The 24,062-nt window shown below is 41.7% G+C and overlaps 1 protein-coding gene across 1 annotated transcript in view; it reads left to right on the top strand.

Annotated features, from left to right (window-relative positions):
• The first annotated feature begins 9,787 nt into the window (after nucleotides 1–9,787).
• CAND1 (cullin associated and neddylation dissociated 1) overlaps nucleotides 9,788–24,062 on the top strand; it is a 35,515-nt gene continuing 21,240 nt past the window's right edge. Inside the window, exons 1-2 of the mRNA XM_042467318.1 lie at nucleotides 9,788–10,230; nucleotides 20,054–20,197. Of these exons, the coding sequence (XP_042323252.1) occupies nucleotides 10,163–10,230; nucleotides 20,054–20,197 (212 nt within the window). The 5' untranslated portion in view covers nucleotides 9,788–10,162. The remainder of the gene's footprint in view (nucleotides 10,231–20,053; nucleotides 20,198–24,062) is intronic.

The following is a 24,062-nucleotide window of genomic DNA, read 5'->3' as shown; positions in this document are numbered from 1 at the left end:
CTATCTACTAAAATTAATGGAGTAATATTAAATGATGAAGTTGGCTTTGGTTTTCCTTCTGGTTTAGAATCCCAGTGTTAAGAAAGAGCAGGAAAACTGAGTGATGATGAACATACTATGCAAAATTAAACTGATTAATTAATTAAATGTATACTGGTGATTTTAAAAACTGGCTTAGGTATTTCTGCACTCAAACTACATCCAATGTCAAGATCCAAACACTTTCAGATCCAGGTCAGAATTTAAAAAGATGCCAAAGTATAAGGTCATAGCTAGAAAACAATGCCAGGAATGTACCAAAGAAAAATCTGGTTTTAGACATCAGGAAGAGGAAAACAAAAAAGTGAGTATCTTGGAACAGAACAGAGGCATGACTCCAGAAAAGACTGATGTCTGGCAAGTTGTTGGGAGCATTATTGTACTGGAGAAAAAGGCAAGCAAGGAAAGTCAACTCCATGCAACCTAATCCTCAGCATAGCTGCAATGGTGGCAACAGGTTGGAGGAGAAATGAGGAGCAGCAAAGAAAATGGGTAGGCCTCTGTGGGTCACACATGTGCACTAAACTATAGTGTATTGGTAAGTCCAAATGTGCCAATTGTTTCAATAACTATAAAAGAGAGAGGGTTAATTTCAGCTTTTTACCCACTAGTGGGAAGACACCACACTCTGCTTGTATAGTGCTGCTATTCCATTTTTACAGCTCTGGCTGCCTCCTGTGGCATATCCGAGATTTTTTGTTCAGTGAAGCCTAAAAGTCATCTGACTGAGAATTCCTAAATGCCCATCCCTAAACTGCAAATCCAAGAATACAACAAGAGGCAGCCAGAGCAGTAAAAGTGGAATAGCATCACTATAAGAGTGTTGTGCAGTAACAAAGCTCTCTCTAAGTGATGGGCAAAGATGATTTTCACCAATTTCCTCCACCTTCTGCAAACCCCATTACTATCTAGAAAGTTGGTATGGAGAATGCTCTAATTCTTTGGCTCATGGTTTGTGAGAAGGGATCCAGCAGGAAGATGAATTGGTGAAAGTCACCTCTTCTGTTCCGGCAGATCATAAGCCTGGTTGCATGAAATGTAACCAACTGAAATGTCTAAACTTTTTTTAAGGACAGCCTCACAGCCCCAAATGGAATGTACCCAAGGAGTGCATCACCGTGTAGAAGGCAGACACAACTAGGAACAAATAATGTTGGCAAACTATTTTAATTGTGCAAATGCATTCATAGCCTCTGCTGAAACCTGGACATTCAGGTGTGAGGCTGAATACAGGAGTACACTCAAATTAACCTGTCTTTTCAGGGGGAACATGACTCCATGTAAGACAGGTTGAATCTCTATTACCAACCTGCTTTGAAAGTGACCAGGAGCACTTCTGCCTTGTCTGCATAAAGCTTCTATTTGTCTGTCCCCATCCAGTCCATTAACAGTGACAGGCAATCAGTTTAAAACCAAATTTCTTGGATTGTGGTGGAAAGGAGAGATAGAGGTGGGTGTCATCAGCAAACTAATGATACTGAACCCCCAAATTACAGAAACCTCTCCCAGTAAATTCATTTACACGTTAAATAGCATGTGGGACAAAAAAGAACCCCACAGGCCAATGCCCAAATAGTAAACAGAAGCCCTCAATCTTTTGGGGAGGGATACTATTGGTTGGCAGCCCCCCCTTACAAATAGGCAAGGAAAAGCTTAAATTACCTGGTCAGGAAGAAAGAGGGACTGTAGATACAGCAACAGGCACTTACGTTGAGTACATGGGAGTGCTGAAAGGTTCTTAGTCCAGCCCCCTTCCCAAAATCTCAGCACAATTTTGTCATTGTCACTTGAAAGTGTGGTTTATTTTTTAAATTCTAAACTGCCAATTTGCAGGCTTGTAGCTCTAATTTCAGATTTTTTTTAGATAATTGATAGAACCATGTCGATTTATTTATTTTTATTTGTTGGATTTACATCCTGTCTTTTCCTCAAAATGAAATTCAAGGCAGCTCAGTGAAAAGAGTGGAATTTTCAAGTGCTGAACTTCAGGTTGACATGAAGTTTCTATTCCTGCAGAAGAAAACTCCAAAGGAAATCATGAGTCTATGGCCTGAAACACATGGACCAAATAAAGTGACTTCTGGCTACTTTGGAGGCATGGTGTTCAAATGACGCACACCTCCAAAGTGGCTGGAAGCCATACCAGTGCCCCGCTACCATCCAAAGAACCATAGCAAAAAGGAGTGGATTTAATCTGGTTCCTGGTGGCATGAATTTGGGGCTACAGCGGCAGCCCACTTTGGAAATGAGCCATGAAATCGCCATGGTCCCAGCCCGATTGTGGCCAGAGCAGCCTCTTTCTGCTCTTTACCAGCCATGTGCTTCATCTCTTCAATGCAGACACTGAGTGACAAGTGCCCATCATGCTCAATTGTGAAGAAGTGGTGTGCCAACTTTCAGTGTGTTTTTGAGACCAAAGATGCATCAAGGTCTAGGGATCCTTCAACAATGTCAGATTCTGAAATTGCTGAGCATGTTCATGACCTGATTTTGGCAAATCAACAAATCTACTGCTGACACACTAGAGATAACCTGGGAATACATTCAGTTTATAATTCATGAACAGTTGTCAGCCAAGAAGGTGCCAAAATATCAGAATCTTGACCAGAAATAAAATCAAATGGATACCGCCAAGTTCATTTTGAAACATTTTGAGTGATCTAATTTTTTTTTAAATGATTTGGAACTGTTGATGAAACATTGTTATATCATTAGGATCCAGTGATCAAACAACTGTCTTTTGCAGTGGTGGCAGTTGGTAAAAGAAACTGAAAACTCAAAGGTCAGCAGAAGAGGTAATGGCTCCAGTTCTTTGGGATAAAGAAGGTATTTTGATTACTACCTTCAGAAGGGCCAAATAGTTAATGCAGAATACTACTTTAACTTGCTGTGTTGATTCAAGGAGGCACTGAAGATAAAATGGCAAGGGAAGCTGCAGAAGGACATTCCCCTTTTGCAAGACAATGCACCTGCTCACAAGACTGACAAAACAATGGATGTTTTGAAGAATTTGGGGTTCAAGTGCATAGATCATCCACCCTACTCCATCTGAATATTTGCTCCATCTGAATATTTCCTATTTCCAAGCCAAGTTTGAATGGAAGGAAATACTGTAGATGAGCTGTATTTCAGTGACCAGATATCAGTTTATTTGTTTATTTTATGATTATAGAAAATTAGGAAATAATGTGCCAAGTGCATGAAATGTCAGGGTGAATACATGTAATAGTATGTAAGTTTCATGGCTCTGTGTCACTCCTTTTTTGGTCAGGCCGAAACCTTTTCAGCACCTCCTCATACAATGTATTTTAATCTTCCCTCACATCATGCTGTTTGCCATTTTGCAGACTACATTTCTTCCAGTACTTGAGAGCCTCAAACTTTCTTTTAGGCTTAATAAATTTCTTGTCCCTAAAATGGCAAGACAAACCCCCAGAATTCTCTGGCTATATGTGATCTGTCCCCTAAATGCAATGCCTCCTCCTTGGGGCTGTTTGTGGCCAGAAAGTGATTATTTTTTAGAAACCAGAATTTAGAAACTGGAAAGCAGAACAGGCATGCAAATAAAAATTAAAATAAGGCTTCCCTACATGATATAGCCCCTATTTTAAACCTAACTCTCCCATTGAAATTAATGGGTTGATCCAATTAACCACCCCATCAATAGAATTATTCCATCTATAAACAGGGGCTTCGGGTGAGATGAATGTAGTGGTCCATTCCTGAGATGTAGCACAAAGGGATGTTAAAATGCTTAATTCTGAAGTGTCCGTTATGTACCTGAAGAATTCTGAATAGTGGAGACTGAAATAAGCCATCTTCCTTTTTTTCTAAAAAAGCAATGTTACACCATGTTTAGTTCACACTTTATTGCACAGTTTTAAGATTATTTTATTTAAACAGTCTAATGTAAGTCAAATAAATGATTTCAGATTTTCTTTACATCCACTTTTAATTCCAGTATTCAATCACTTGTAGTTTCCTGTGAAAGGTTTATCTGGGTAGGGAAATTTTAATTAATTTAAATTCTGTATACAGTACCTATAAATCACTTCTCTCACCTCATTATACAGGTCCACCATAATACTTTGTTATATTACACACCACTTGCACCATTTATAAATTCTTCATGAAGCAGCACATGTTCTTACCTTATGACTCCCTATCCAAAGTCAAGCTTTTGTGTTTTGAAGTTATGGCTGCTTCCAGTGTGTGTGTGTGTGTGTGTGTGTGTGTATCAAGCAATAGCATGTACATTTCCATACCTCCTTAAGCGATTTATAATGTGTAAGCTAATTGCCCTCAACAAACTGGGTACTCGTTTTAGCAACCTACGAAAGGCTGAGTAGACCTTGGAGCCCTGCTGGGATCTAACTCACAACCTTGTGGCTCCAGTACAGGCATTTACCCATTGCACTACCAGGACTACAGGCAAAATCACTGGACTGACTTCCTCTAAACTTCCATGAAGGACATAGTGTGATTACACCACAAAAAAACTACTTTGGAAGCATCCTATTAGCCCAGCTGCTTGAAATCTCATTTGGACAGCAAGGGACTGATAACGTTCCCTGAGAAGCAAATGGAGGTTCAAGAGCCTGGAGGAAATGCACTTCTTTTTTGGACTTTTCAGTTGGAGCTTCAAAAGTTTTGGCTGAAGGACATTTAAAGTTCTGACTCAAATGAACGTACTACTTGGAGCCTGGTGGCTACAGATGGGTAAATGGAGGAGAGGCTGCCATTCTGCTAAACTGACAATAACCAAGGCTGACCAGTGGTGCAGCGTTAGAAGTACTACCTTTTGCTTTCCAAAGTTGTATGGCTCCTCCTCATTATTAACCCATACAACTGTTTCCTTGTGTTATACTTTGCTCCTAGCTCCATTCTTATGAGTGTGGTGTTGTTGTCTGAGCATTGGACTATGACTCTGATCAGGGTTCAATTTCCCACTCTGCCATGGAAGCCCACTGGGTTAACTTGGGCAAGTCATATACTCTCAGCTCCAGAAAACCCTGTAATAGGTTCACTGTCAAGGTCAACATAAGTTGGAAATGATTTCTGGCAACTGTAGTTTCATGAGACATTTAGCCATCTCTGTCAGAGAGCAACAAACTACATTGCACTATTTGAGGGCACTTTGTAGGATTGCAGATGGTTGAAATCACAGGCAGCCCAACCTTTTACTCTCCAGCCATTCCTGCCTCACCTGCTGCCTTTGGCCCGTTACAGACGGGCTAAAAAGTACGTGCAGAGCGCGTACTAGGGTTAAGACGGGGCGGTGCTTCTGCACCGCCCTAACCCTAGTGCGCGCTCTGCGCGCACAAAATGGTGGCGGCCGTTCCACACAGCCGCCTCCAAATGAGGCGGCGCGGTTGTGACATATTGGGGTCGTGGCAGGGCGCCTAGGGTGCTCTTTTCGTGACCCCAGAAGGAGCTCCGTTTCGGAGCTCCTTCCTGGTTTGGTCCGCTGGGCGCAGCCTTCAGACAGCTGCACCCAGCGGATCAAAGGAGCCCATCGGCCCTTCTCCTTCTCCCCGCCGCCGCGGGATGTCCTTGGGGTTTGAAGCCGCTTCCCCGCAGCCCAGAAAGCGGCGGATTGGGGCTTCAGCGGCTGCCGCTCTGGCCACTGAGGCCCCGATCCGGCAGGGAAAGGTGTGCCTACAGGCCACCCCTAAGGGGCGGTCTGTAATGCGCCACAGAATCCTCTTTCCTTCACATAACTCACATCCATCTTGTTAAATGTAAGTGTGTAATCCAGAGACTACTTTACAGAGTCTAGTGAATGTGCCATTTTCACTTGTTTTTGTGAGTTTTTCGGGCTCTGAGTCAGTGTTCTAGAAGAGGTTTTTTTCCTGATGTTTTGCCAACAGCAATGGCTGGCATCTTCAGAGAATAAGGTATACATACTGTTGGTTGAGAGGAAGCAATTTGCATGTTGATCTGTGTATTGTTCTGTTGTTGAATGGCAAGGCCTCTGGGCGTCTATTTAGTTAATGATCCACTGTCTGCTGGGAACACCCACTTCATTGTTCTTTAATATGTGTATTTGTGCCTTTAAGTCATGGTGACTTATGGTGACCCCATGAATTCCATAGAGTTTTCTTAGAACTTAGAATCTGGTGCCTTTAGGGCAGGGGTTCCCAACATGGGGTGCCCATACCCCAAGGGATGCTGGATGCAATTTCCGGGGTACATCAAGAGCAGTTTATGTCCTTGAGTGCCTTAAGTGGTAATAGGTGGTTGAATTACATAGACAGTAGTCTCATTGGCCCCATACAGACAGGCCAAAATAAAGCTGCTTCGGGTCACTTTGGAGGTATGCTGTTTAAATGTTGCATGTGTCCTAAAAGTAAGGTAGCTGCCCCAAAGCCACGATCTAGTCCTAAGGATTGGTGCACAGCTTTGGCGCAGCTTCCAGTCTCTTAGGACGCATGTATCATTTAAACAGCATACCTCCAAAGTGACCCAAAGCAGCTTTATTTTGGCAGTCTGTATGGGGCCATTGTTTATTTAATTGAAAAAAGAGAATTTTACAGTTTACAATATTTTATATTAATAAACATTAACCAAATATTTCCCAGGGGCTTTGGGGCACAGAAAAGGTTGGAAACCACTGCTGAAAAATACAACCTTAATGAAACTGGGAAAACATAAACACAAGAGTCTGTTAAAGATACAGTACATAACAGTGAATGTATGACTGACTGAAGAAGAAACACTGTAAAGCAGATCTATTTATATATGGTAAAAAAGCTTAAGGAGCACTGTGGTCAGTGATAAAAGTTTACAGCTCCCTACCGCAAGAAATATAAAACCAAGGGCAAAAAGTTTTTGAATGACAGATAACATTTATAGGTGTACTGAGAAATTATTTCAATGGTGCTTATTCCAGAATACTATTATATTATCATAGTCATATACTTCTCTTTACGCTGAAACAAACTGCACCGTCACTAAAAGCAGTCCAGGAGCAAGTTGGATAAAGACATAAGATTTTTAAAAAGTTATTATGAGAAATAGTAAATACTATATTTCTCGTAAACAATAATTCAGTGAAGGGGTGGGTAAAGGATAGCTCTCAAAGAATTGTTGGAATGCAACCCCCAGCATGCCTCATCATTAACTACGCTGACTAGAACTGTTGAGACTTGCAGCTGTTCCATTTACTTACCCTTTGCATATCCTTTGTACACCGCCTATATATGTGTAACTCAGACATAACTCAATTTTCAATTGGATTTATGTCAAGTGGATATACGATTGCTGGTTTAGTTTCTAATAAACAGTCTAATAAACAATCTATGATAGCCTGAATCAATAGCTTAAATCAGATATACTGAGATGACGGCTACTTCTTTATGTATACGAATTGCTCATTTCTTAAATATGAATATTTAAACTCAACCTACTAAACAAAAGCATCTCACTTTCATATCCTGAAAATAAACAGTTGTAGTCTGCTCAGTAACTATATTTGTCTTTTGTTTTTGTGACCAGGCAGGCCCAGCTCCCTCAGGGCTAGCCTGAAGGAAGAGGATCCTCCCTCCATAACTGTCGTCTTCCAGCCTGTGAGGGCTATCCTGAAGAAGAGCCTTCTCTCCAGTCCATCTGCCTTGGTCCAGTCCTCAGAGGGAGAGAATAACCAATGGACCTCATCCCCTTTCCCACCACCATTCCCTTCTCCTTTTGTGTTGTGTCTTTTAGATTGTAAGCCTGGGAACCGTCTAATTAAAAATAATAATTGTAAGCCGCTCTGATAGTCATTAGGCTGAAGGGCGGGGTATAAATAAATGAATGGCTGGGATAAGGTAAAATAAATCCAAAAGGAAAAACACAAAAGGGTATGCATTACTTAATTTCAGTTACCCTGCAGTTGTGACAGCTGCTCCTCATGAGTCCTTTCTCATATTAACATTTTTAAAAATATAATTTCTCTATACAGAAGAATCAGTGAGTGTATGTGTGTGTGCGTGTGAGTGAGAGAGAGAGAGTATATGGCTATGCTCATACTGTATAGGGAAACAAATGGCTGCAAAACCCTGATGCATGAAGGACAGTAACCCTACTGAGTTCCAGGTTAACATGATCCAATTAATTTACACTGCAGACTGGGTCAGCCAGAAAAATCAGCAGTAGCAGAACATGTTACAAACCATCCTGGGCATAAAATGTTATTTGAAAACACTGAAATTCTGGACTATGCCACCAATTATCAGGTCAGAATGCACAGGGAAGTCATTGAAATCCATAGACAGCAAGACAACCTCAACAGGAAAGAAGAAGCGCGTAAAGTTAGCACAGTTTGGCTACCAGTCCTGAAAAACACTAAAATGCAAACCCAGCAAAATGCAAATGAAAAACAGCCAGGGCCAGGGGTTTTCCCAACAGACAATGATCACCAATTAAGAAGACATTAATCTTCTTTGCATATCCTCCCACCCTGAGGCCTTGCCATTCAACAACAGAACAATACACAGGTTAACATGGAGATTACTCCTCCCTACACACATATATATACCCCACTCTCTTCCATGCCAGCATTCTCTGAAGATGCCAGCCACAGATGCAGGCAAAACATCAGGAATAAACTCTTCTAGAACATGGCCACTTGTCTGCCTTCAATTCGTTTCCATCTTATGTTGACTCTCTTCTTGTTGTTGTTAGATGGCTTCAACTTGTTTCCAACTAGTGGTAATGCTATCAAGAAGCCTTCTTGGAGAGGGTTTTTGCCTTTGCCTTCCTCTGAGGCTGAGAGAGTGTGACCACCCAAGGTCACCCGGTGGATTTTCATGACTGAATCTAACACTCAGACTACACCAGACTAGTTCTCCCTCCCATTAACCATGTGTGTTATGCTACTTGTTACATGCCTTACTCCAACTTAAACTGATCCTATCATAGGGATTTCTTAGCAAGATTTGTTCAGAAGGGGTCTGCCTTCGCCTTCCTCTGAGGCTGAGAGAGTGCGACTCGTCCAAGGTCACCCAGTGGGTTTCCATGACTAACACTCAAACTACACAGTGGTTCTCCCTCCCATTAACCCTATGTGCTATACACTCATCCCTCCACATTCGCTAGGGTTAGAGGGCACCCCCCCACACACACACACACAAATAACAAAAACACAATGTTTTTAACGTGAGAGGACACCTCTCTAGGAATCTCTAGGTCCTCCAGCGCAACTCTGTGGTTAATGCCCTACAGTCACTGACCATAGAGCGGAACTGGAGGAGCTACAAATGCCTAGTGGAGCATTCTCTCTAGGAAGAATCTCTAGGTCTTTCAGTGCAACATTTGGTTAAAGTTGACCATAGAGTTGCGCTGGAGGACAACCCAGATATTCCTAGAGAGGACGTATTACTCAAAGCCGCAAACATGGAGGAATGAGGGTAGACAGGGCTGGCTCTCAAAGCCCTTTATTCCCATCCCTCACACACATAGCCCTGCGTCACGCCTTCCCTCTTTCCCATGATGCCTCGCGAGGGCCGCTCTTCCCTCCTCCCACCCCAATCGCCTGAAAGAAGTGCATGCCGGGAAGGAGAGCCGTTTCCTTTTTCCTCCCTCCCTTTTCGAGCGAGGATTCTTTTCCTCCTCCCCTTCCCCCTCCCCTTCCTGGCTTCACCAACCGTCTCTCTTCGCGCACGCTCGTGCGTCATGACGTCACGCCGGCCCAAGCGGCGGGGAGCCAATGGGAAGCTACGTAAGCCAGCGACGTCAGTACGAGATTCGCGCGAGAAAGAGGAGGGCCTCCTTGAACTTTGACCCCGCCCTTCCTTCCTTCCTTCCGTCCTCCCGCCCACCTTCCCAGCCCCCAAAGGCCGAGCGCGAGGCAGCAGACGGGGCAGTGTGGCGGCGAAGGCAGAGGCAGGCCGTTGTTTCCTCCTCCTCCTCCCCCCCGTTGACGGCGATGCTCTTGGCCTCCCTTCGGCCGTGACCCTCGCCTCGCTTGCGTCCCAGCCCCGCCTCAGGCTACGGACAAGGCGGAGTCGCCGCCAGCCCTGACGAGGGTCCGCCCGGTTTCCCCGCTTCCCTTCTTCTCCTCCTCCTCCTCCTTCTTCCTCCTCAGCCCTGGGCGACGTGGAGCCGTCGGGACGCGGCCCTCAGCGGGACCCCCTTCGACATCATGGCCAGCGCCTCGTACCACATCTCCAACCTGCTGGAGAAAATGACGTCCAGCGACAAGGACTTCAGGTGAGAGGCAGCGCCCGAGTCGGAGGCCTCTCCGGGCCCATCGTTCCCCTCCTTCAGTGCTTTCGGCCCCGCCCTGGATGGCCTCGGCCTGGCTCAAGGCGGCTGGCTTCAGCCCCTCTTCTCTCGTCTCCTTGTTCCTTCTAATGCCAGAACTACAAACCTTATACATAGACGGCTCAGTATCAGGCCTGGTTGCTTCTCCCATTTATGCTCAAGGTGGAGGAGAGGCACATATATGTATGTATATATATATATATATATATATGCTGATGAAAGAGCCGATGTGATGCTTAAGCGGTCATAAGCAGCACCCTCCTTGTCGTTCAGGGTGGCTTCAACTATATCAATGCTCTCAATGGTTGACTGTACGTCGGTAAGGTCCCTCATAAAACAGTTGAATGTAAAAATCATGTCAGGACAGTCCGCAAGCTCCTCAAAGCGGCTGCTTTCTCAGCTGATGCCCGTCTAGATACAATACAGTTTGGCACAAGGCCAGGGGCAGCCTCAGCCTCTGTATTAGTCAGGAGGAAGGTTTTCAATACAAACAGACCAGCCCACTGGCACATGGAGGCCTCTTCTAAACAGAACTTGATCATTTGATTGGTGATAAACTCTTGGAAGAATCACTGGATCCAGTGTTGATGGGGATTAACGATAAGGGCAAACGTTTGCCATTTTCACATAAAGGAGGAAAAGAGGCAGTCCTCCTTTCTCCCCCATAGATCCAATTATGGTGCTTGTGCTACATGAGACAATATAGCTTTGGTCTGAGCTTAGTTACCAACCTCAGCTGCTTCACCTGAGACAACAACAACAACAATGTCAGTGGCAGTACCTGTCTTGTCAAACCATGACAGAAACAGCCTCAGTCCTGCCTGATCAGTACTACAATAGCGTGCCTAAAAGAAAAAGCCTAGGAGAGTAGGCTTCCTCTAAAGATGCCAGCGGCAGATGCTGGCGAAACCTCAGAAATAAACTCTTCTAGGACACAGCCACGTAGCCCGAAAAAACGGGATGTAGTAAAACAAATGACAGTGCTTGCCTTAATAGAGAATCATTGGAGAATACTTGCTCTTTGGGAAATATTGTATTGGGGGATACTTGCCCATAGGAGGACATTGGGGAGCACTTGCCCACAGGGAAATATCGCCTTGAGTCCCTATATTGGGAGGTAGGCGGGATATAAGAAAACAATAATAATAATGATAATAAATATTGGGGAATGCTTGCCCATAGGGATACATTAGGTTTTGCCCATAGGGAAACATAGAAAACATGCCCAATAATCCTCTATGGGCAAGTATTCACCTGTTCTCCTCTATGGGCAAGTATTCTTCAGTGATTCTCTTTTGGCAAGTATGGTTTCTCTATGGGCAAATACAGTTATTTGTTTTAGTACATCCCCGAAAAACCCACCAAAAAATGGATGCTGGCGTGAAAGCCTTCGACTTCACCTAGGAGAGTAGTCAGTCAATTTGTTGTTATTGTTGCTGTGTACCTTCAAGCCCTTTCTGACTTACGGCAACCCTGAGGCAAATCTGTCATGGGGTTTTCTTGGCAAGGTTTCTTCAGACAAGATTTACCACGACCTTAATTTTGAGCTGAGAGAGTGTGACTCACCCAAGGTCACCCAGTGGGTTTTTATAAAACATATTATTTATGGCCAAGTGGGAATTCAAACCCAGCTCTCCAGAGTCACAGCCTAACACTTAAACCACTACACCACTCTTGCTCTCCTTAGTCCACTGTATTCCTCTGAAAGGTGCCCTTGGGTTTGTTGCCTCTTCCCGCCAAAATCTGGCACCTTCTGTGTTTCTTGGGCAAGTCATTCTCTCAGCCTTGGGAGAAAGCAATGGCAAACCCCCTCTGAACAAATCTTGCCCAGAAAACCCTGGAGTCACCTGTTAGGGTTTCAATAAGTGGGAAGCCACTTGGAAGATACACAATGTCAACAACAAAATAAGCTTAACTGGGGCCTACTTTCAAGTAAACATTCTTGAAAACAATGTGATGTTGAAGGCTTTCGTGGCTGGCATCCATAGTTTTTTATGTGTTTTTCAGGCTATGCGGCCATGTTCTAGAAGGATTTATACCTGACATTTCGCTGGCATCTGGCTGGCATCTTCAGAGAAATTCGTCTTCATCTTCATATTCTCTGAAGATGCCAGCCACAGATGCCAGCGAAATGTCAGGAATAAATCCTTCTATAACACGGACACATAGCCCCCAAAACCCATAGTTTCTTGAGAACATATACACGAATACTAAAAACACAACTGCACCATTGATATTTCTATCTAGGAACTGAGTCTTATTAAAATACAGAGTTTGAAAAATATAAATCCTCTACAGGCGGCGGACTCCCCCGTTCTAATTGTATTTTTTAAAAGTCGCCCTCCATGTAAACGCAGTGGAAGATGCAACAACTATAACAACAAATGCACTGACTGTTCTACTAGACTTTTTCTTAGTCTGTGCCTGTTTGCATGAATGAAGGAACGAGTGTGTTCAGCCAGACTTGATCCATAGTAAATCTGGGATTGCAACCAGCTGACCTGTAATTTTAATTTTAAATTCTGTTTGAAAGGGCTTGCAAAGCAAATTCTGGCCTGTTACAGACTGCCAAAATAAAGCTGCTTCAGGTCTCTTTGGAGGTATGCTGTTTAAATGATGCATGGGTCCTAAGAGTCCGGAGGTCGCGCCAAAGCCACACTCCAGTCCTAAGCACGGGAGTGCAGCTTTGGTGCAGCTTCCGGATTCTTAGGGTGTATGCATCATTTAAACAACATACCTCCAAAGAGACCCGAAGCAGCTTTATTTTGGCAGTCTGTAACATGCCTCTATTAACCTGTGAACTAAGCCCAGAGAAGTTCTATTGTCTGATATATTGCAGTAATTCCTCTTTAGGGATGTTTTTTTAGCCATGTACTATAATATCTTTCCTCTCAGCAAGTATCAGTAAATGTAAATTTCAGTATTTGATTTGAATTTCATCCAATCCTTGCTACTTAGAAATAAAATGTAGGCCTTGAGGCATTTTAGTGCTTTTGTTGCTTCTAGTTGTGATGCAGAAAATGGGGTAGCTTGATCATAAAAATAAGTTTTGGTACCTGCTTAAAGATGCAGACTTCAGTAAAGTTTAGAGATCAAACAAAAGTAATGCTTCCAATACAAAGCATATTTTGGTGGGGGGAGAACATTAGTTGGACACGCTGCGACTTATTTTTAAAGTAAATATAGGATGAAATTTCAGATATCATAGAGTTAACATAACACAAATGGGCATTTTACTCCATATGTGCTTTTTAATGGTTGTAATAAAAAAACTTTTCTTTTACTGATGATTAGAACCCAAAGCAATACTTATTATATTTAATCATGTTAACAAAAATGTTTTAATACTGACATTATTTCCTTGAGGTTTGCCATTCACTCTCAAGATTTTATTTTAAAAGACCAGCTCATACTCACTAAAAACTGTAACAAAAAATATAGCTGGAAACATTGTGTCTCCATCATGACAGTCTTGCGTGTGTGTTTACCGTAAAAAAGTATGCACATTAATGCATGTTTCATAGTTCATACATGAAGGTTTATTCTGCATAAGTAAGGCATAGCTGTGTTAGTCTGTATCTGCATAAAAAAGATAGAAAGGAATTCTAGACTGAGAGAAAGAATTTGATAGAAGGTTACATCAGATGCCACTTTCCTCTATATCTCTATGAAAGCTTATGCTGCAGGCTTCTTTCAATCTCAGAGGTGCTGTATGAGTCCTTTCTTTGTTCTGTGTAAGAATATATGAGTTTCCTGCAATTCTTAATGCACCAGTATAGAATCTCCCAGTAAGATTAGTGAGGGAAAGATAGAATTTATGATCATGAAGAGCTGGAGTGAGGGAATATGGATTCTTGTCTTGTTCTGTTGGCTGGGGTGCTGAAAGCATGGTCCATTTGATTGTGGATCAGTCCAGAAATGCAAAAATAAGTACTGGTTTGTTGGAAGCACTGTCTGAAAGTTTCATTTCATGTCATTTCTCTTGACGTTGTTGGCTCTTCCATTAATATGGAGCTAGATTTATCATATATTTTATTAGTTTTTTTATTAAAAAACTTATCCTGCTTTCTTTTATCTTATAAGAACTAGACTGTCTATCTTTGTGTACAATATTTTGCATTTTTGGCCCATTATAGATGAAGCACTTCACATTTCCTAACCTTGAATTAGGAATTGGGAGTGTAGTCATTCAAAAGCATCTTCCTCCCCTATTGAATGTCATATTTTCCTTTCTTTCCCTTTCCATTGCTTTCAATTAATCATACTTCTGGCTTCAAACTCAAATTAAGCTTTGCTTAAAGCAAACTAAAGTTAGCATTAACATTATGACTGAAATACAGTGGACCCTTCCCATCTGTGGGTTCAATTCCAGGGCGGGGGGGGGGGTGTGGATGCGAAAAAACATGGACAGTTGTGTGCCATATTCAATGGGTAGTGATATAGGTGCATCCATGTTAGCGCATCCATGCGCTCATGGTACCATTGAATAACATGAGACATGGTGATCAGATCCACTGATTGCAGGTCAATAATAATAATAATAATAATAATAATAATAATAATAATAATTTATTTGTATCCCGCTTCTCCAAACAACCGAAGCGTCTTATATTAAAAATCCATAAAATACAATAACTGCTAGTTTCCTTATATCCCAAACCCTCCCTAACCCTTCCATCCACAATAAAATACAATTAAAGTACTAGACAGTTGTTAAAACAATTATTAAAACAGGGGAGAGGCAGTTAGAGCAATATTCAATTGAATGAATGTAAGGATCTTAATCTGGAAAGGCCTGCCGGAAGAGATATGTCTTGAATGCCTTTTTAAAGCAATCAAGGCTAATAGTATTTTGAATCTCATCCGGCAGGCTATTCCATAATTTGAGAGCGGCTGAAGAGAAGGTCCTCTGGGTAACTGCTGGCTGCAGTAAGTTTTTATTTGAGGACTTCAGTGTGCGGGGTGGATTATATGGATTATAAATGGAAACAGTTCAAAGTACTGGGTATGACCTGTAAGACCCTATGCATCTTGGATCCAGACTATCCGAAAGACCATATCTCCCAATATGAGCATGGCTGAGTTTAAAGGAGGGCTTTCTGTCAGTCTCGGCACTATCAAAGGCACATTTGGTGAGAACGTGACAGAGAGCTGTTCCAAGACTGTGGTGTTCCCTTCAATGGGAAATCTCTTTCTACAGGCAATTGAAGACCTTTCTGTTTACTCACACCATTGCAGAAGGTCTTTTGATTGGTTTCTATTGTATTTTTATTAATAGTAGCATATTTTAACTGCCTTTTAAAAATTCTTAAACTAATGTTTTTAATATCATTGTTTAATTGTCTTTTATATGTGCGCTATCTATTTTTTAAACTATATTATGCTTAACTTAAATTGTGAGCCACTTTGAGTTCTACATTGGGATAAAGGTGGAATACAGATTAAATAAATAATAACGCTGGGCAATAATTAACTCTAAAAAGGGAGGCTGTGTGTGTTCCTGGAAAATGGAAGGAGCATGGAGATAATGGAGTTGTGGTCTTGCGCTACCATTTTATTATATTTCTGTTCTGTTTTTCCACCTTGTGGTGCTCAACTTAACTAATGATAGTAACACTAACACAATAAAATGCAGTAAAGCAGCAGTAAACTACTGCACAGACAATGATACAACATAGACAATGTGACAAGTGTCTCACACCTAGGCTTGCCATATCTCGCCTGTGGGCGGGACTTTCTCGGTTTTGGGCGGGTCCACACGGTCCCGCCCCGGATTGGCCCCACCCCCGGGCTTTGTTGCAAAGTGTGCAACAGCGGTGGCGGGGAAAAGAGAGAGAGGCCTTTGTAGGCCTCTCTCCTTTGGCAGGGATGCTTCCCTCCCCACTTTGGCTCCGCTGGAGCCGAGGGAGGGAAAGAAGCCTCGCCTGCCGAGGTCAGACTTCTTTCCCCACCTGAGCTCCGCCAGCAAAAACGGAGCCCAGGCGGGGAAAAAAAGCCTCCCTGAGGGGAGGATTCCTTCTCCGCCTGGGCTCCGTCCTTGGTGAGAATGGAGCCCAAGTGGAGAAGGAATCTTCCCCTCAGAGAGGATTCTTTCCCCCCTGGGCTCCGTTGTCAAAAACGGAGCCCAGGGGGGAAAGAAAGCCTCCCTGGGGGTGGATTCCTTCTCTGCCTGGGCTGCTTGCAACGGAGCCCAGGCGGAGAAGGAATCCTCCCCTCAGAGAGGCTCTTTTTCAAATGTAGGAAACCCCCCCAAAAGGTCCTACATTTGAAAATTTTGTCCTACATTTGTCCCGATTTGGAGGTCCGGACTAATGGCAACCCTACTCACACCTATACTAGGCTTCTTGTGGGCCTTCCTCTTCCTCTCATTTATCATTATTAAATTTAAAAATATAATTAAGCTATTAATAGAATTAAAAGCAATTGAAACCATGCCCATTAAAACAGAAAAAAGATATAAACAATACAGAATGATATTGAAAGCCCTTTTCCCCATGAGCAATCATTCCCCAGAAAGCTACTGAAACACTGTATTTCAAAATTCTGTGGAATTTGCCTGTGGAAGGATAACCAGGAGGGCAGCCGTCTAGCTTCTCTAAAAAGAGTCTCAGACCCTAGGACTAGCCACCACAAATGCCCTCTTCAGTGTTTCCACCAGATGTGCTTTTTAAGGTCCCAAAATCTAGAATTTTGAGATACAGTCTATATTGTACTTCATAGTGGAGTATACAGTCTATCATACTTTGTAGGTAATAACCAGCACTTTGAATTGTGCCAAAAAACACACCAGCGGCCATTACTACTGTTGCAACAGGTGAATTGTATTAGCCAGCCCCACCTAATAATCTGGTGTAACTCTTTGGGCCGGCTGAAGTTTATGAGCACTCTTCAAAGACAGTCCCATGTAAGTGTGTTACAATATTGTAGGCTTTTTTCTGTGGATCCCAAAATCAGGTCTCATACAAAGTTTTCCTTTGGGGATTTTTAAAAAATATATATATTCAAACCATGGATGGTTGAAACCATGGATGCAAAACCTGTGGATCTGGAAGACCAGGTGTAATCCAAATAGCATGTTACTGATCTGTAGCGAGATCCAGCATTTCTAGGTTGATTCTGGTATATAGGCCTTAATCTGCCTTTAGACTGACCAGAAGCACCTCTCTCTTGTCTGCATCATGTTTTAACTTGTACACCCTTATCCACTCTATAACTAATGATCCTCACCAGTCTAAAACAATTTGGATTGTTGTAAAAAGGAGTAATAGTGGTGCTATTAGTGTACTGCATTTTTGTAGAATAGAAGACATCAGAAAGTATTTAAATGAAGGAAGCATTTGCTAATGTACTGCTCTACATATGCTGAAGGTAATATATAGCTACTTCACAAGATGCTTTTAATGCACCATTGAACAATCACAGATTTTGAAAATGCAGCTTTTAGTTTAATAATTACTTTACAAGACAAAAGCTGCTTTCATTGTCTTTTTAATACTATATAAAAACACATTTGAAGTGTGGCATAAAAGAGAACCCCACGTTATTATAGTCACCCACTATTGTTTAACTGTCTTAATAATACTCAAGATTTCTTGAGTTCAGGCCTTGTCAGTGTATAGGAGGAAGAGGTAGAGTGTAATAGTTTGAAAGGATGCCTCTTTAATGAATATTACTTTCAACATCAATCACTTAATTCTCCCAATTTAGAATACAGGTTTTAGTAGTTCATTCACAGTCAGAGTACAGAAACAGTGGGATCTTGCCATCTGTGGATTTGAGCATCCGCGGACAGCAAGCCCAGTTTCCCCAGATGGTTGTGTGTGCATGTGGCAGCAGCTGTGCATACATTATGCCACCATTAGGGACAGTGGGACTTGAGATCCTGTATTTTTCTTATCCTCAGCAGGGTCGGGAACAGATCCCCCTCCCCCCATGGATACAAAGTCTGTGTGTATTCAATTTGCTTAATCTGGTTTGTTTTTTTACAGTGCAAATTACCTTTTTGTACTTGCAGTTAGTGTGTTTTGATTAAAGGTGGTGCTTTGAGCTCAATCATAGGTATTTATGGCGTAAATGTGGATTTAATTCTTGCTTTGTATTCTGTGTTTAGAACCAATAGCTGATAATTTCTCTATAGATTCATTCAGCCTTGCAATATGCCATGTCATGCTAGCTGAGTGTCAAGCTTTCTGCCTTTCCTTGTTGTGTTATACTGTATTTAAAAATTATTTATTTTCCACTTTTCACCTAAGATCTGCAGATCAATGTTTTAAAAATGTAATTAATATAGTAGAGCCACTATCTTGTAGTGGTTTGAGCATTGGACTACAGCTGTGGAGATCAGAATTCAGCTCCCTCCTCAGCCGTGAAAACCACCCCAGATAGGCCCCATACAGACAGGCCAAAATAAAGCTGCTTCGGGACACTTTGGAGGTATGCTGTTTAAGTGATGCATGTGTCCTAAGAGTCCGGAAACTGCACCAAAGCTATGTTCCAGTCATCAGGACTGGACCCAAATATGCATTTAGCTTTGCCAACTGTTCTAGCAAGTAGGCTAGTAAGAAAAGAGGTATATGAGACACCTATATAGCATTTATCGACAATTCTGGGTTAATAAAACCAAACTAAATAGTCATATTCTTTTGTTTGTGACACAGTTTTGTATTATAAATGCTAATATTTTATTGTGCTGTTTTTATTTTATTAATTTGTAGCTTGACTTTCTACCTTAAAAAGCAGCATATATAATTCCCTTAATCCACTTTGTGTCCTGAACATGGAGAAAGGAAGGATATAAATAAATCAATAGCAAGTACATTTCTATACCGCTTATCATTGCATTTAAGCACTCTCTAAGTGGTTTACAAAGTGTAAGCTCATTGCCCCCATCAAGCTGGGTACTCATTAAAGTGACCTCAGAAGGATGCAAGCCTGAGTCAAACTTGAGCCCCTGGGCTGGTATTGAACTCGCAACCTTATGGTTTGTGAGTGAGTGGTTTCAGTACAGGCATTTAGCCACTGCGGCACCAGGGCTCCTTCTCCAAATGCTAATCCCAGTTAAAGTAGACCCATTGAATCAATGAGTTAATTAAGGTAACACTTATATGAACCAGTGATTCAATTGGAATACTTTAATAGGGACTAATAATGGTATTTGATCAGTGTTCTCCGATACAATAGTTCTGTTCAGACATACCCCAAATCATATCTGCTTGGTATTGTAACATGTGCTTTTGAACGATGCACAGAGGTCTACACACACATATATATGTATTATGTGTTGAGCATAACGCTGTACAATCAAGTCATTGTGTATTTTTAGCTCTTAAATTTAGTAAAGTCAGCCTTCCCCATAGGTGGGCTTGCCTTCCATGGCTTTGAGCTTACGCTGAAGGTAAGCCCTGGCAGAAGTAATGGGGCACGTATCTGTACCGCCACGAGCATGTGCCCCATTATTTTCTATGGGGCTTGAGCATACGCTGTTTTCCCCATACGCGGGTGGTGGTGGTTCCGGAATGGATCCCCTGTGTATGGAGAGGGCAGACTGTAATTGAATAAAACAGCAACCCATATGACTATTGGGATAGTAGTATTTGTCATAAAGTTTCTTTGCATCCTGATAAAAATCATGGTGTGGTTTATGATAGTATGGGAAAGAAAAGATCCCATGACATTGTGTAAATAGATTTGAAGATGAGTAGTAGAAATTCATTGTTTAGATTGTTGTGTACGTCAATATTACATGAACTGAACTAATTTTTTTGTATAGGTTTATGGCAACAAATGACTTGATGACTGAACTACAGAAAGATTCTATCAAGCTAGATGATGACAGTGAAAGGAAGGTTGTGAAAATGATTTTGAAATTGCTGGAAGATAAAAATGGTGAAGTGCAAAATTTAGCTGTCAAATGGTATGTATATGTCTCATTAAATTTTATTTCTTATACACTGAAGTGATTGGTATATGTGATAAAATAGATATTACCTTGTATGGACTTCTTTTGTATACCACCTGATTTCAGCCCTCTTTCCACCTCCTCGGATCGTACCATGTTGGTGTCCATTGGTGGGAAGAGGATGGCTTCTGGACTACTGCTGGTCCATGGACCACTACTTTGAGTAGCACTGAGTAGCACTATTATAAATACAGTATGCTCCATTTCCTTGAATAATATTTAGGAGATTCTGTATTTCCTCTTTCTGCATTATAAACAGTTTTATCATTATCTGTCACATTTTCCCTATAACTTCTAGACTTTAGTCTACAAAAAACTCGTGCTGCCAACTTCTTGCTTTCAATTACAGGGGGCCCTCGCCTTACGTGGGGATCCGTTCCGGATCCCTCCGCATAAGGCGAATTCCGCCTATGCTCAAGCCCTATTGGAAACAACGAGGCTCATGCACAGCGGTGCGCAGGGCGCAACGGGTGCGCGCACCCATTCAATTGAATGGGACGCACCGCCCCGCGCGCGCCCTGCGGCTTGAGCGCGTATGCTCAAGCCGTGTAAAGCGCACCCGCGTATGACGCGGGCGCGCTGTAATGTCAAATGTCTCTATATACTACTTTTTCCCTATGCATATTCCAGAAAATAACAAAAGACATCATGAATCAGTGTTTCATCTTTTCCCATATTTTTGAAAATTACCAGCGGCACATATATTCACCTGACCATAGTTCTTCTTGTCTGAATGCTAGATGTAATTGTATTTTATTGGATTTGCATATAACCAGATAACACAGTGAAGTTTAGAAAAGAACTAGCTCATTTTCCCTAAGGACAAGAATTTAATAAATTAATAATTGATTTTAAACATCTAATATTAAGATGAAATATTTTGAAATCAGAAAATATCTTAATGGTTTAGACCTTACATTAATCAACAGCAATGTTTTCTATATTAATACACGTGAGAGAGGATATTCATTTGAGATTTTCATACTTGATTCTGAAGCATGGTTTTACTAATTTTGAAATGTCGCAGGACCTTTTTACAAACATATTAACCTCATCTGGATTAAAAATAAAGTATTAGCAATTTTGGATGCAAAAGCCTACATTTATTTTAATATAAATTATTATATATAGTTCTATATGAATTGTATATTGTAGCCACACCTATGGTGAAAAGTAAAGTATTTACTACCATTTTTCCTGCCTTAGCTAGGGATAATGGCAATAACATAATCTTTAACTGTAATAAGTGTAATCTTTGAAAAACGATTAAATTATATAGAAGTTTGGCATTGTCATATCTTAAATCTTTCAAAATTACCATTACAGTGGGCCCTCAGCATCCAGTGGGGTTTGGTCACATGGCCCCTCATGGATACCAAAATCCATGGATGCTCAAGTCCCATTATATACAGTGGTGTAGTAAAATGGTGTCCCTTGCATAAAATGGAAAAATTAAGGTTTTCCTTTTTGGATTTTTGTGTGTGAGAATATTTTCAAACCATGGTTGGTTGAATCTGTGGGTGCAGAATCCATGGATATGGAGGGATAACTGTACTTTACTTATATACTCACTTAGGTACATAAAGAGCAAGATGCTTTTTTGTTTTTTCTGATGAGGTCATACTTTTAGAAAATTATATTAGATTCAGAAATGGTTGAGAAATAGCCTTAGGGGTTTGTTTTCATGGAAACTCAGATATTACGTAAAGCATGGGCTTTTGGTTGTGTGTTTGTGAGCTTTCTAGGCTCAGAATACAACAATTGGCATTTGTTGTTGGGACATTGGAACTAAGAAGGGATCAATCCCCACTCAGCCCTGGCTCCCATGTTCTCTAATTTTGGAAGGCAAGGACACCACCCCCTTCAATTTCGAGGCACTGCAGAGAAAAGGGTAGATGAAATAATTCCCATTGTGAATAATTCCCAGTGCTAGTTGGATTTAGCCCTAGGTTCATAAACCTACTTGGTTTTTATACTTATATACTTATAGCCCTCCTTTGTTTCATGACAGAATTGAAAGTAGTATTCATGGGGTCAATAGCTTGTTTCTTTTCTTGTCTTCTTTAGCAATGTAGCTGTATCATATGCCCTCAGATCATGCCCTCGGAGCCGCTGCTTTTAAAAAAGTACCCCTCATTTAAGTTTAATTACTTAAAAGGTACAGTGGTACCTCGGGATACGAATTACCCAGCTTACGAATTTTTCGGGATACGAAAAAATCCCATAGGGATTTATTGTTTCGGCTTATGAAGGTTTTTTCGGGTTACGAAAAAACCCCGGCGCTGTTTTAAATGGAAAGGCCGCCACCGGAGGGCAGCAGAGAGCTATTTTTTTCCATTAGCGCCTATGGCAATTCGGGTTACGAAGGTTTTTCGGGTTACGAAATTAGCCGCGGAACGAATTAATTTCGTAACCCGAGGGAGCACTGTATACCAATATGCACCATTATATCCCAGTCTGGCCTTCCAGGAATGATTAGGCTACAGCTTCAGGCATCACTAACTAAAGTCGGCCCTCTGTTGCAGATCCCCCCACGGATGCTCAAATCCCAATTTCCTCAATGGTGGTGTGGCTGTGCTACCATTGGGAACAATGGAACTTTGCCCCCCCCCAGCCTGCCTCGCCACTCTCACCATGGCGGGCAGGAGGGGGCTGCAGCCTCTTACTTTTAAACTTAGGTCCCATATCTAAGATATCTCATTTATGCAACTATTCCAAAATCCAAAAGAATCTGAAATCCAAAACACATCTGGTCCCAAAAGGGAATCTCGGTATGTAATGCGAGACATAATGAAACTTTTTCTCCAGAAGGAAAGATGCTAATTTGATAGGGTAGCATAGGATAGATGACGTAAGCGATGCACAGCATATACATGTGGCTGAGTGTTGCTTACATTATGAGTGCGCCATTGGCTCACTCGTGACGTCTGCTCGGCACTGTAAAAAGATCCCAGATTTTTCAGGTTCTTTTTATTCCGGAGGAAAGTTTTGCGGTTTGGCGGCTACGACTTCCTTTTGGAGGGAAGTAGGCCATTGGCAGGCCACTCTTTGGGGGCGGTCTGTCCTGGGCCTTATATGCAGATCTCAAACACAGAGTAATGGGAAGCAAATCAAATAATACAATGGAGAAGGATAACTGAGGATTGTCATTCCTCAGAGCAGGACATAAAAGAAGTGTCCTGCAATAGATTATACCAAAGTGAAACATTTAATAGTCTTTTGAAGAGAGTATTACAAACATAGAGTTTAAAACCTGCCAATGATATCTCATAGTCAGAAAGTGTTGTTAGCAAAAAGGATAGGATAGCTTTAGTATTAAGGGGGATGAATTAAAAGCATATAAATGCTGTTCAAGAACTTATTATGTTCAAAGATTTAATAGAAACAGAATGAGGAGTTCATTTGAATATGAAAAGGTTTGTGGGATATAGCCAAAGGTTGTATTAATTTGTTTTTGTTTTGTTTTTTAAAAGGAGATAGAATTCCTGAAGGTTCCTCTGGAAGATGTACTGAGAGCCGCCATAGTTTTGCGGGCAGTTGTCCTAAGGGACAGTGATATGGCCCTTAGAGAGGTAGATGAATGAATGTCTGATGCAGCCCTAAAGGAAGCTTATGAAGCTTGTTGATAGCAATTAGGGCATACATTACTACTACCATGTCCATAGCAATTAGGGCATACATTACTACTTGCAAGGGCAGCAGTCTTGTGGGTTCAGGTATTAATTGAGAGTCAGAATGTGAGCTTACATTATTTGCATAGGGCATTATGTATGATCCAAAGAGTTTTAGAACATGTGGCTGATGCAGAACATGATAACCA

Source organism: Sceloporus undulatus, chromosome 5 (genome assembly GCF_019175285.1).
Source record: "Sceloporus undulatus isolate JIND9_A2432 ecotype Alabama chromosome 5, SceUnd_v1.1, whole genome shotgun sequence".
In the NCBI taxonomy this organism is placed as follows: Eukaryota; Metazoa; Chordata; class Lepidosauria; order Squamata; family Phrynosomatidae; genus Sceloporus; species Sceloporus undulatus.
Note: the sequence above shows the minus strand (reverse complement) of the source record. Positions and strands in the feature narration are given on the sequence as shown.